The sequence below is a fragment of the Gopherus evgoodei genome, chromosome 16 (genome assembly GCF_007399415.2).
Source record: "Gopherus evgoodei ecotype Sinaloan lineage chromosome 16, rGopEvg1_v1.p, whole genome shotgun sequence".
NCBI classification, from domain to species: Eukaryota; Metazoa; Chordata; order Testudines; family Testudinidae; genus Gopherus; species Gopherus evgoodei.
Window position 1 is genome coordinate 6957868 of NC_044337.1, and position 14025 is coordinate 6971892.

The following is a 14025-nucleotide window of genomic DNA, read 5'->3' on the forward strand; positions in this document are numbered from 1 at the left end:
AACTGGTTTAATTTAATTGTTTGTGCAATGCATGATGGGATTGACCCTGGTTATAAAAGCCAAGAACCTGCCCTCAGCTGAAGCCAGTAGTCCTGGAAGCTACTAAGGGTGATGCAGTCGGACTGTCCTGACAACTGCTTTGTTAAGGAAACATGAATGGGTGTGAATACCTGGTTATGTTGACCATACGATCGGTTTATATTCTGTGTTTACTTTTTCTGTAGATCTTCAAATAAACTGATTTACATGTAAAACATTCAGACCATCTTCCTCTTTGCTCATTCTTTGCACACCTCTCAGCAGTCTTCGAGTTCAGTGGGCAGAATCCACCCCTGCGCTGAGGGGAAGCAATGAGCCACTTAGGAGACACAGTGAGACGCTATTCAGTGTGGCTGATGGGATCAGAATAGGCCTTAAATAAATACATGGTCCTATTAAAGCAATAGGACTGAAATGCACCAAGAATGAACCTTTTATTGTCTAAAGCATGTTTTAAAAGAAGCAAATGTCCTTTGCTAAAAGCCCCAAGCTCAATACACTATGAGTGTGTAGCGGGGTGGTTACCCGCTCCTGCCCTGAGGGGTTTAAAAAGCAGCCCTGGAGAGGGCTGCAGCTCTAAAAGCTGGGCTGACTGGGGAAAGAGCCACAGCTGGGCCATGCCCCAATCAGGCCACAGCTGGCCTGTATAAAAAGGCAGTGAGCCAGGAGTGAAGTTCTGGAACCGCCTTCCAAGGGGAGTAGTGGGGGCAAAAGACATATCTGGCTTTAAGACTAAGCTTGATAAGTTTATGGAAGGGATGGTATGATGGGATAGCTTAATTTTGGCAATTGATCTTTGATTATCAGCAGGTAAGTATGCCCAGTGGTCTGTGATGGGATGTTAGATGGGATGGGATCTGAGTTACTGCAGAGAATTCTTTCCTGAGTGTCTAGCTGGTGAGTCTTGCCCACATGCTCAGGGTTTAGCTGATCGCCATATTTGGGGTTGGGAAGGAATTTTCCTCCAGGGCAGATTGACAGAAGCCCTGGAGGTTTTTCGCCTTCCTCTGCAGCATGGGGCGTAGGTCACTTGCTGGTGGATTCTCTGCAGCTTGAGGTCTTCAAACCACAATTTGAAGATTTCAATAACTCAGACATAGGTTAGGGGTTTGTTATAGAAGTGGATGGGTAGGATTCTGTGGCCTGCTTTGTGCAGGAGGTCAGACTAGATGATCATATTGGTGCCTTCTGACCCTAAAGTCTATGAGCCCAAACAGTCTCCCTCTGCCTGTAGAGGGAGAAGGGCCTGGCTGCAGGGTGCTAGAGACAGGGTACCTGAGTGGAGCAGGGTTGGGGAAAGGCAGAGGAGCTGGAGAGCTTCAGCTTGGAAAGACCCAGGTTGTGGCCTAGCACAAGGCCAACAGGTACTGGGGGTTGCAGAGTTCAGCCCAGGGGTAGGCCAAGGCAGCAGGTCCAAACCCAACTTTGCCAGTGATGAGCAGGCTGATACTGCAGTCTACCCCAGGGCACGAGGCTAGACAATGAGTGGCAGTAGCCATATACTGAGGCGAGGTGGGAATAGTGAGTGGGGGTTCCCCTGGGAGAGGGAAGACCCTAAGAGAAAGGAGTTACTGCCAGGGAGCAGCACCCCAGGTAAAAGGGGCACCGGGTCCAGGGAGGGACACGAGGGGCCAACAGCAAGCGGTAAGGTGAATCACCAGCCTGCAGAGGGCGCTTTGAGCTGGAAATGGAGCTAATTCCCTGAGAGACCAGCAGGAGGCACAGCAGGGGTGAATCCGCACGCTTACAAAGTGCCTAGTGCAAAAGCCACCCTGCAGTATGGCCATCTGATGTCCTTCTAAGGCAATACCAAAATTCAGACCTGGAGAGCTTGTTTTAATCGTTGCTGTGAGAGACAGCAGCAGAATTCGAAGATGCTACAGTCATGGTTAGTTTCACTTATACTCTTTATAGTCAAAGAAACCACAAGTATCTTTGCATCCACAGGGGGCATCCTGCAACGTGTTAAGATGTTTACAGCATCCAGTCTTACTAATTCTCTCCTCATACCACTGTGGGCAAAGCCATGCCTCAGGATCAAGGTCAACTCCACACTTAAGCCAACTTGACTAGAAAAAGGATTAACAAAAATTAAAGATATAATGCAAGGTGATAGACTGGCCTCCTTCGATGACGTGAGCAACAAATGTCAGCTACTGCCGGCTCACAGTTCCTTCTTCAAGGCTTCATGCAAAGATATGGGACAATTGGTCTGTTTCAACTCACTCAGCGCTGGAAGAACGTGTTAAGCCCAAGTCACTTTGCAGGAATTGTTTATAGGGGCTGATTGCATTACACACTCAAACTCGGTCTCAAAATAAAATGGGGAAGTGAACTTAACCTTGGAGTCGCAACCGAAAGCTGGGAGGATATCTGGCTTAATATGAAAACTACCTCAAGTTCTTTATCCATGCGATTCTTCCGGAACAAGATATTAAACGGGTATTGCTGGACTCCAGAATGTTTGTTTAAGGCTAGACTGACAACACACAGTGAATGCTGGAGATGCAAACAGTCCCTTGCCACCCGCCGTGGCTGCAGGGAGCCCCACGGCCTGCAGCAAGTGGGATCTCCAGGGTCCCGCTGCCACTCTCAGCAGCTGGGAGCTGTGAGGTCCCCCCCACGGCCTATGGGGGCTTGGAGGGCTGGGTCCCCCTGCTGCCTGGCAGCTAGGAGCTACTGGGGGCCTGCTGCCAGCTGCAGGGGAGAGGCAGAGCTGCCTGCTGACAGCTCCAGCCCTGGGGCAGAAAATGTCACAGGGGTCTCTGGTAGTCACAGATTCCATGACATAATTGTAGCCTCTCTCAGAGGTTATATTCTCACTTATTTATCTATTTAGTCACTCGAACAATTGATGGCCTGCATGAGCTCCACAGGTTGGGGGGGGGGCTGTTTGTTGGTTTACTTGTTTTGGTTTATTTTTCTCCCTGGGTTTTACAAATAGTGAACACTGAATGTTGTTATTTATATGGTGTTTCCATCTTGTGCATGTATTTCTGTTTTTTTGTTTTTTTTAAATGGAGATATCCTATCTCCTAGAACTGGAAGGGACCTTGAAAGGTCATTGAGTCCAGCCCCCTGCCTTTGCTAGCAGGGCCAAGTACTGATTTTGCCCCAGATCCCTAAGTGGCCTCCCTCAAGGACTGAGCTCACAATCCTGGGTTTAGCAGGCCAATGCGCAAACCACTGAGCTATCCCCTCCCCCCATTTCATTATGTATTTATATGTTATATAAAAACAAAAAAAATAAGGTTTAAAATAATAAAAAGAAATTATGGCACTAAAAGAAAACCCCCTCCCACTAGCCTGACAAAAGCCAGATCCCTATTATGGGGGCCACTTCTGCTTCACTTCATGCTGCACTTTGCACGGGGCCTCAGACAAGAATCTGAGAACTGGAACCAAGGCAGACAGACAAATCTCAGGCACAAAACCAGCCTCAGCAAGTGCATTATGGCTCCCATTATTTTTCAGTTTTGAAAATCAATCAAAGGGCTGAAATATGTAATTGTAAGTTCAACCTCACCTACAAAGAATTCCACGGCCTTTGAGAACCGCTGGACATCTCCTAACGTACCAGCCAACTCCAGGACAGTGCCTGGCGTAATGTGGCTTGTTGCAGCTGTGGATCTGTGATCTTAAACACTGCCCCAAATACTCCTGTAGGGATATAATTAATAATAATTAATAATGCCTAGAGAACTTTTCATCAGTAGGGCTCAAAGCTCTTTATAAAAGAAGCAACTGTTTGAAGTCTCCCCGAAGCTAAGAAAAGCTATACAGTTGCATGCTCTAGGGTTAAGGTTGATATGATTGCTACGCTCTAACCCCCTCTAGCTTTTCACATAAACTTCCTCTTTGGGCCAAAACTTCTTAGAGGAACACTGGGCTGTCACGCCATCTAGTCCAATGTATTGTCTCCAACATTGGCCGGTATTAGATGCTTCAGGGGAATGCACAAGAAACCAAGGAGTGGACAATTTTGGAATATCCTGCCCATAAGGGAAGTGTGTACCTAACCCCAGACAGTCAGTGACTGGCTTATGCCCTGAAGCATCCAGGTTATGCATTTTTAAGCCTAATGGTGGATGTATTGTGATTCATGCTAAACTCTTGCCCTCAATGACATCTTGTAGCAGTGAGTTCCACAGATTAATCATGAATTATATTTAAAGAGTATTGGCCTCAGTACGCAGGTGAGTTTTCTTTGAAAGCCTGAGCAAAATCCATCCACCCATTTTCAAGTGGTATGAAAAGGGAAGGAGGGAGGGGTTTCAACAGTACACTTTTTCTGCTGGAGTCCCATTTTGCAGGCCTTTTTTTGCACACAACCAGCTGAATAATGGCTCAACTCAAACATGACAAATTTGGCACTGGCCTGGATGTCAGGGAGGAAGTCCCTTTGCTACACGTAAAATAAAACCAATTTCCTCAGACTTTGTGGACATTCTCCCAAATCAGGTGATGTTTGAGGCGTACAATAGACAAGGTGAACAAAAATGAAATCCCAAGTCCCCAGAAAATGTCAATGGATGGTCCTTCGTGAGTTGCATCTGGATGTCAAGGAATAAAAAGGGTTTGAAATTGCTCTCCATGGCATTAGTAAGTGTGACATCTTCACCTTTAGGACCAGGGCCGGCCCCAGGCACCAGCTAAGGAAGTAGGTGCTTTGGGCGGCCAATACAAAGGGGCGCACTCGGTCCGCTATTGGGGCGGCCCATCCAGGCCTTCGGCGGGAATTTGGCGGCGGATCCCTCAGTCCTTCTCTTCCTCTTTGAGCTGCCGCCGAAGTTCTGCCGAAGAGGAAGAGAGGGAGCAAAGGACCCACCGCTGAAGAATGGAGCAGCGCAATTGAGCTGCCGCCAAAGTGCCGCCAATCCACCTTTTTTTTTTTTTCACCGCTTGGGGCAGCAGAAAACCTGGAGCTGGCCCTGTTTAGGACCCATGGTTTGTCCCGAGGATTATACCAGTCTGGAGCCTTACTCCTAGGTCAGCCACAGGAATATCAGCAGAAGCAGTGTCATCAGTGTCCATACTGCGTAGGTAAATTCCTGGCGGATCCAACCAGGGTGATCTCTCTATTCATGGGACCGGTGTGAAGGCTTTTCAGAGAGATGGTCTTTGAATCAGCACTCCGCTGCCCAGCTACTTTAATTACTAGTAACAAATGGGTGTAATGCAGTGGTGCTTCATGGACACAACTGAGATTGTTTAATTCATCACAGCTGCCCAGGCCACCCTCACCTGGCAATCAGCACACCAGGTGTGGCCTTATCCGCCACTCTGCAAGACAGGGATAACCCTCTGCCTGCCAAGCCCAGGATGGGTCTGTTCTCCCTATAACCTTTCAGAGTGGCTCCTTGCCTCCTCCTGGATTTGTGTATATTATTGAGGGGGGAACCATTTCCAAGTCTATTTTGGAGCTTGAATCCTGCTTGTCCCCTGCAGACTGATCCTTTTCTAAGTGGTACAATTCCACGTGCTTGAATTGCTTGCGGGAAGAAGTTGGCTGCCTCGATGCTCTGTTGTCTCTGCAAGCCCTGTAGACACCGCAGAGGGAGATGGCCAGGAGCTCACAAGCCCATAGGTGCTTTTGCAGTCCAAGTACTCAAACTGTTTCCTGGAACACTGCATCACCCACTTCTTTTGCTGACTGAAATGCCCTAGGCTGCTGCAGTGTCATTGCTGAACTGTCTCTTCCTCCTGAGAGTCACCTAAGCCTCTTCCATCCCATCAGCTGTGCCTCTATCTGCAAGCTTGAATTAATTTGTATGCATGTGGCTTCAGGCTGGGAATGCTGCAGCTCAGCTGGTGAAGTACAGCTCCTCTCTCTGAGAAGGGTGGTAAGTTTCTCCCAGACAGCTTCTTCATAATGGCTTATTAATATTCTGTTTTTAACAATGAATGTGCATAGGAGATCATAACCAAAAGCCAAATTCACTCTTTGATTAGACCTGGGCAACCCCCCCTGAAGTCAATAAGGCTGCATGAATGCCAAAGAGGGGGGGATTTTAACGCCAAATAGTAAACCAAAATGATTGCTTTGTTCAGAGATCCAGGGTCAGATTCTATTCTCGGCTCCTCTGGTAAAAATCCAGAGTAATTCTATTTACATTGCTGTGACTGACAATAGAATCTGGCCCTTAAGTAATTACAAAGCTTGTGGTTTATGGTTTGTATAATTCCATTTCACATTAAATAGCACTCAATTGGCTTTTTCTGGTTTGTTTTGTTAGTTTAAAGCTGCTCGCAATTTACTAGGCAATTTCCAGCACTTTTCTTTGTACTGTACCTCAAATCTTCTCCTCTTGCATATTGTTGTAAGTCGTTGCTCTGACTCTGGTGCCTCCTTCATGTGGAGTTTGATCCTGCACTTTTTACTCGCGGCAAAACCTCCCTTGAGAGCAGGATAGGGTCCGAGTAGGGGGCTCTGAACTGCGCCTAGTTCTTGAGCTACTGAGCCCAATCCTGATCTCTCACTGGTTTTATACCCCTGCTGTTCCTGATGTATCCCCATGAGAGGAAAATGAAGCCCCTGGCCTTTTATCTTTGTACAGTGGGCAGCTGCCCCTCTGAAATCTGTGGTCATTCTTTGAGCCAACAAAGCTCCTGCTCTGGAGAGAGCAGAAAGACACCACTCCAAATGTGCCCGTAGCTTTGGGTACAGTATCCCTGCTCCCTGGACTAGGTGGCCCCTAACATTAGTTGTCTTGGGCTTGCTTTGGAAAGCCCTGTAGGCTGCTTGGTTTGGAGGATCATGTTGGGAGGCAGCTAAGGGTTTATGATGCTCATCTGGAAGGAATTGCTTTGTAGCATAAAGTAGCAAGAAGCAGAATTTGCATCACCTTCCCTGATAGCAATCTGCAATTGTATAGCAGTAACTCTTCCCAGCTGAGCCTCATCAGGGCTTTGCAAACAATAATTAAGCTTCAACAAGCCCCTGGACTGGGTAATAATTAAGATTCCCCCATTTGACAGAAGGGGAAACCGAGGCACAGAGTGGTTAAAAGTCATCCAAGGTGTCTCAGGGCTGGTGGAAAACCGAGGACTTGAATCCAGGTATCCTGATTCTTGGTCCGCTGTGCTACCAAGCAGATAACACTCCCCTCTAAACCCCCTCACAAATCCCTTAGCCATTTCTGTGGAGAGCCACGACATAAAGACAAGGAGTGGCCCTGAAGTGAACAGAAAGATGCAATTTAATTGCAGGTTTCTACCTACATCCTAAACTATGAGAGAATGAAACTGTATGTTCAAAGAATACCTCTGTGACTGCAGGGGGCCGATGAACATTCTCACACTCACTTCCTCCCACACGCTGCTCCAGCCACACCCCCCAGCCAACTAACAATACGTGGCTCGCTACTATGGATGTGGTCTCCAGAGAAGAATCCTATGAATGTCTTATAACCCATGTTACGGACACAGGGCAGGAAGAACCAGATGCACTAGCTCGCTGGTGGTGCCTGACAGGCAGCTTCCTTTCAGGTCCTGTGTAGGATTTAAGATGACTGATGAAAAAAGAGAAGTAGTGTACTGTACCCCGGAGAATTTTCCCCAAAACACTGTGGCATTTTCAGGGGATAACTCAAGCTTCGATAGCTGAGCAGTGACTGATGTTGCAGGGTGCCTAAATTTATGCACCAAAATACCTGCACCTCAATACCTGCACCTCAATGCAGATTTAAGACCCTGAAATGGCTACTTAGGTGCTTTAATATGGACATGCATCATGGATGACGGGTATAATAGGCCGGGGGAGGCCAAGCCCTGGCCCCGCCCATGCTCCACCCTCTCCCCCAAGTTGGCAGGAGCCCTGGGTGCTTCAGCTGGGGCTTCTCCGGCTGTGGGGAAAGGGGGATGCTTGAGGCTCTGGCAGAGGGGGGGTAGGGGCAGGGCCTTGGGTAGAAGGGGTGAGGTTGCGTGGCTAGTCTCCCCAAAGGTGAGGCTGCATGCACTGCCCATGACGTACATCCCCAGCGTTAGGCTCTCATGTTTGAAAATTGAGCTGTGAACAACCTGTCAGTGGGGCTGAGGGCTTCACTTGTGTGGGCCCAGGTGACGGTCGATTAAAATTAACCAAGTCCCATGCCGTGTGCCTGCCTCATCGTAGCTCTGTGTCCTGCCCTGAAGATTCTAATTAAAAGAGCAGCATTTGGGGATGCAAACGGGGAATCCTGTCTGGTCCTTGTTGGCAGAAAGAAAGGTGGCTGTGTTACAGGGCTTGGGGGGTGGGAACACCAGGAAAGACTTTAGGGGACTGGCAGAGCATTCCATCATCACTCCCATCCCCTCTGCCCTCCCGCAGCAAAACAACCCAGGACTGTGCAACAGTAACATTGCTGGGTATGAGCTACTTCAGAGAGCACCAGTGCTCTCCTGAGTCTCAGTACCTGACCTGGGAGGCTTATGCTGCCTCCCAGCGGGTTAGGAATTTCCTGCTGGAATGATTTTCTGACAGCAAATGCAATTTCCGCAAAATCAAAACATTCGGGGCGGGGGGGGGGGGATTCCAATTTGCCCTCAGGAAAATTGAACTGAAAAATATTTTCTTCTGAGTCAGATCCACCTGAATTACAACACCCATAAGACAATGCACTGAGAGGAGAATGCAGTTGAATATTTCATTGAACTGGGGTGAAGTCTTTCTAAAGTGGATGATTCCAGCATTTTACAAGTGGCCTTAAATTAATGCAGTGACTTTTGGAACCAAGTGTTAAAAATACAGTGTCGGGGCTCATTTGTTCTAATGTTTCCCCTGGAGTAGTCAGTAATACCTTACGTTATTGAAGAATCCAGAAATGCTTCAGAAAGTATGCTACACAACTGAAATGCAGCCATCTCTGGGGCAAAGGGCAACAATCAACCATGTAAAACACCTTGCATAACAGCGGGAAGAGGGGAAACTTTTGGCCAAAGACACTAGGGTAAGCCCCTATTACTAAGAAAAACACCACAGCTATTTACAGGTCCATGGGGAGCAGACAGGACTTTAGTTCTTAGAACCCACCCATAATAATTTGCTTGGTGCTCTAAATGTACCTTTTCACTTTCCCCATAATACGCTGGAAAGTTCAACCCTGGTATAAGCAGGCTCAAAGCTCCTGTTTCCCATGGGTTTGCATTTGCTTATGAAAGAGCAGGCCAAATTCAGCCGTATCTACTGTATCTCATTCTTTGGTTGGCTAAATACTTAGTTTAATATGCTCTGCAGATGCCGTTAGCCAGAGGGACATCATATTGCAGTGGACTTGCAGGACCCAGTAACTGTGCTGCAGACCTGCTTCTGACGTCCTTCCTGGCATTGTTCTAAAATTCGGCACATCGTTATCTCATCAAAGGAGAAAAGATGGACCCTAAAAGTGTCAATACTTCCTCTTTCTTGCCCCTTCTGCTGCAGGTCAGCCAAAGTATGGAGGCTTCTTCCCAAGTCTTTAGAGCCACCAGCTTTCATCCTGTCACGAATGCCAGCACAGAGTGCCAGCCACAGGTGCTGCCCCTTGTCATCCCCATCCTGCTGAGCATTCTATTCTTGGCCTGCTTTGTTCTGAACAGCACCAATCTGTGAATATTCTGGTTCCATATCAAGCAGTGGAATTCTAGTGTAATCCTCCAATTCAACCTAGTCTTAACGGATGCGCTTCTTATTCCCATTGTGCCACTGATCGTTGCCTATTTCAGCCTGGACAACAGCTGGCTATTTGGTCAGTTCCTCTGCCAGCTCAAAATCTTCATCCTCAGCACCCACTTGTATGGCAGCATCTACTTCCTGACGCTCATCAGCATTCACAGGTACCTTGCTGTCGTTCACTACAGCTCCAGGACCCTTTGGAAGAAGAAGTCCTTCCTGAAGAAGCTCAGCTTGTTCGTATGGTTTCTCCTAAGCATCCAAGGGCTGCCCTTGTTCATTGTCCTTAAGACTTCATCAGTCAATGGCTCTGTGAAATGCATGAGTATCCATCAATCGGAGTTTTCCTCTTTTTACCTGTACTACAATATCTTCCTGGTGACGGTCAACTTCCTGCTCCCCTTTGGCATCTCCTTGACTTGCTATGCCTTGCTGGGAGCTACCATTGCTAAAATGAACAGTACGAGCCTCCGGGGCAGGGTGATGAAAACGAAGTCCTTAGAGATGATAACGGTGTCCCTGGCTATCTTTGTCATCTGCTTTGTGCCACTGCATGTGAGCAGGACCATAGGAGTGATTGGAAAGTATTACAACCTGTCCTGTGAGCGCCTGCACCAGGTGGAAATTGTGTATTATGCCTTTTGGCTTTTCACCATGGTGAACTGCTGTCTCAATCCCTTGATCTACAGCTTCGCTAGTGAGAAGTTTAATGATTCCTTCTCAAAATCCCTGAGAAAATTCTGGCTCTTAAAGTGAATTGGCAGGATTCAGGGCCCATGCTAGCACTTCCAGGGGGTGTCATAAACAGATAGTTAAGGGTTAATGTCTCTTTTACTTGTAAAGGGTTAACAAACAGGGAACCAAACACCTGACCAGGGACCAATCAGGAGACAAGATACTTTCAAATCTCGGTGGAGGGAAGCCTTTGTTTGTGTTTTTTGGGTTTGGTTTTGTTCTCTCTGGGATCTGAGAGTGACCGGATGTACTACAGGCTCTAATTTTCTATTCAAGTAGTAAGTGCAAGTAGAAAGGTGGTTTAGTCTTTTAACTGGTTTTCTTTATTTGCAAATGTGTATCTGGCTGGTAGAGTTCTAATGTGTAGTTGGCTGGAAGTATTTTAAATTGTATTTCTGCTGGAGGAGGCTTTTTCTCCAGTTTCTATAAGCTGAAAGACCCTGTAACTTTTACCATCTAAAGTACAGAGACACCTTTTACTTTTTCTTTCTTTTTATTAAAAGTTTTGCTTTTAAGACCTGTCTAATTTTTTCCCCTTGTTGAGGCTCAAGGGAATTGAGTCTGTACTTAACAGGGAAGGAGAAGGGAGGGGGAGAAGGGTGGAATCCCTTTGTTTTAGATTCATGGAGCTTGAATCTGTATTGCCTCTGGGTGAAGGAGAAAGGGACATTCCTCCCTGTTTTAGGATTCAAGGGGTTTGAATCACAGTGATCTCCCAGGGAGGGAAATCCTAGGAGAGGCACTGGTGAAGGAAAGACTTTACTTTCCTGGTGTTAAGATCCAGGGGGGTCTGGGTCTTGGGGGTCTCCAGGGAAGGTTTTGGGGGGACCAGAGTTTATCAGGCACTCCAAGTCCTGATTGGTGGCAGCGCTACAGGTTCTAAGCTGGTAATTGAGCTTAGAGGAATTCATGCTGGTACCCCAGCTTTTGGACTCTAAGGTTCAGATTGGGGAAATAAACTATGACAGGGGGACCAGTCAGAGGTGCTGTAAATTTTAGGAGCCAGATCTTCAGCAGTGCCAGAACTCTGCCCCACATAGTTTGCAGGCAAACGTGCTTCTAAAGGTGCATCTCCCCTGCAATGATAGAGTATGATTGCAGCTCACAGAGAGGCATCCAAGCTAGATTTAATCTAACTAGCTTGGGTACCAGAGAAGTGAAGCTGTGGCAGTGCCCACTTCGGTGTATTCTGTGCACAGCCACCTGGTATCCTAATTACTCATTGGGGTAGTCCATGCTGAAGTGCCCGCTGCTGCTCCTTCATTGCTCCAGTGCTCAGGCTAGCTAGATACATGAGCTGGAATCCTACCCTACAATTGCACTGTAGACATACTTTGATCCCCAGGGCTGCTGGGTGCCAGTTCATCCCCTGGCATAACTTAGAGCAACCTCAGGACTGCTCTATGATCTACCAGCTATAATGGTCTCCAAGGGATCATTCCTGTAGCCAAGGGATCACTGGAGTCTAAGGGTGCTCTTGCCATATGCTTCTCCCAGTCACACCCCCTAAACTGACAGGTGTAAGGGGAAATCCTCAGGTAGGTAGGTCTGCCAACTTTTGTTTTCCTTGGTGCTGCTGGAATGGCCCAGCACAGCTAAAGTGGGGTTGACGATCTGGACCTAAGACTGTAAACCAAAAGAGAGTTTCTCTCAATCAGCAAACCCAGTGAAAAACCCCCTTTCTGCAAAGGAGCAAAACACGTCAAACCCTTGTCTTCCATGTAAATCATAATGCACTTTCTCACCAGGAGAAAAAATGTCTCTGAAGGTGATGAACGATGCAAGGTGCAGGACTGATGGGCTTGTGAACCCAGCACAAAAGCATATAGGAAAGAGAACCTTCCTCCGGATGGACATCCTATCCCCACTTCATGTCATTGGCTGCAGAATCTAGAAGCTAGTTGCATTACACAAAGCAACAGCCAAAGAGGAAGTATTGTGGTTATAGTGTTTCTAGAGTACCTTGCACAATGGAGCCTCACCCAGTTGGCCTCTACATGCGATCACAATATAAATTTGATTATTCTGTATAGTCAATTACTTGTGGTTCATTATGAAAAATGTTCAAGAGATCAATCAACCTCACTTAGCCAAATTTATTTTCTATAAACAAAACTATACAATACTAAAAGGAGACACACACACAAACAAGCACACCCTCCTTCCAGGGACCAATTTTTATCTTGCAGGATGTTCACCTTACACAGAAAATGTGCTTCCAAAATATGCATTTAAGCTAGCTATATTTATAGTATGGTTTTACAAGTTACAAAACTCTCTGTAAGTCACTAAAATCCAATCCACCCATTCACAACCATTCTTTAATTTAATAATAATAAAATATATCATAAGAATGGCCATATTGGGTTAGACCAAAGGTCCATCTAGCCCACTATCCTATCTTCCGACAGTGGCCAATGCCAGGTGCCCAAAGGGAATGAACAGAACAGGTAATCATCAAGTGATCCATCCCCTGTCGCCCATTTCCAACTTCTGGCAAACAGAGGCTAGGGACACCATCCCTGCCCATCCTTCCTAATAGCCATTGATGGACCTGTCCTCCATGAACTTATCTAGTTCTTTTTTGAACCCCGTTATAGTCTTGGCCTTCACAACATCCTCTGGCAAGGAGTTCCACAAGTTGGCTGTGTGTTGTGTGAAAAAATACTTCCTTTTGTTTTTTTTTAAACCTGCTGCCTATTAATTTAATTTGGTGACCCCTAGTTCTTGTGTTATGAGACAGTAAATAAGGAAGTGTTATTTACTCTTTCTCCACACCAGTCATGATTTCATAGACCTTTATAATATCTCCTTTAGTCATCACTTTTCCAAACTGAGAAATCCCAGTCTTATTAATCTCTCCTCAGATGGAAGCCGTTCCATACCCCTAATCATTTTTGTTGCCCTTTTCTGAACTTTTTCCAATTCCAATATATCTTTTGAGATGGGGTGACCATGTCTGCAAGCAGTATTCAAGATGTGGACATACCATGGATTTATATAGAGTCAATATGATACTTTCTGTCTTATTATCTATCCCTTTCCTAATGATTCCCAACATTCTGTTCACTTTTTTGACTGCCGCTGCACATTGAGTGGATGTTTTCAGAGAACTATCCACAATGACTCCAAGATCTCTTTCTTGAGTGGTAACAGCTAATTTAGACCCCATCTTTTTATATGTACAGTTGGGATTATGTTTTCCAATCTGCATTACTTTGCATTTATCAACTTTGACTTTCATCTCCATTTTGTTGCCCAGTCACCCAGTTTTGAGAGATCCTTTTGTGGCTCCTTGCAGTCTGCCTGGGACTTAACTGCTTGTTTTGTTCTTGACTTGCCTTAGCTCTGTTTTGAATCCTGTATTCAGCTATCCGTGAAGGCACCAGTACTGGGTCATAGAACAAATTTAGTGTTTGCTGGGGCCAAAGCTGACTTCAGGTTTGCAAATTGTTGTGGGATACTTCGCACGAGTGAACCAGTGTAAGCAAAATATCATTCAAATATAAAGTGTTGCTCTAATATTTGTAATAATATGTAATGCATATTAAGATGGTGTGAAACATATGCCTATTGGCTAATATAATAAACAAGGGATTCCTGGACTCAATTCCTGTCTTTGC

General features: G+C 46.3%; 1 protein-coding gene across 1 annotated transcript; it reads left to right on the forward strand.

The window, feature by feature from the left end:
• Positions 1-9607: 9607 nt before the first annotated feature.
• On the forward strand, positions 9608-10482 carry LOC115636196 (P2Y purinoceptor 2-like; the record flags this gene model as incomplete). The annotated part of the gene is made up of 1 exon (XM_030536006.1): positions 9608-10482. A coding segment is annotated over one exon (816 nt), but the record flags the coding sequence as incomplete, so codon positions are not given.
• Positions 10483-14025: the final 3543 nt, after the last annotated feature.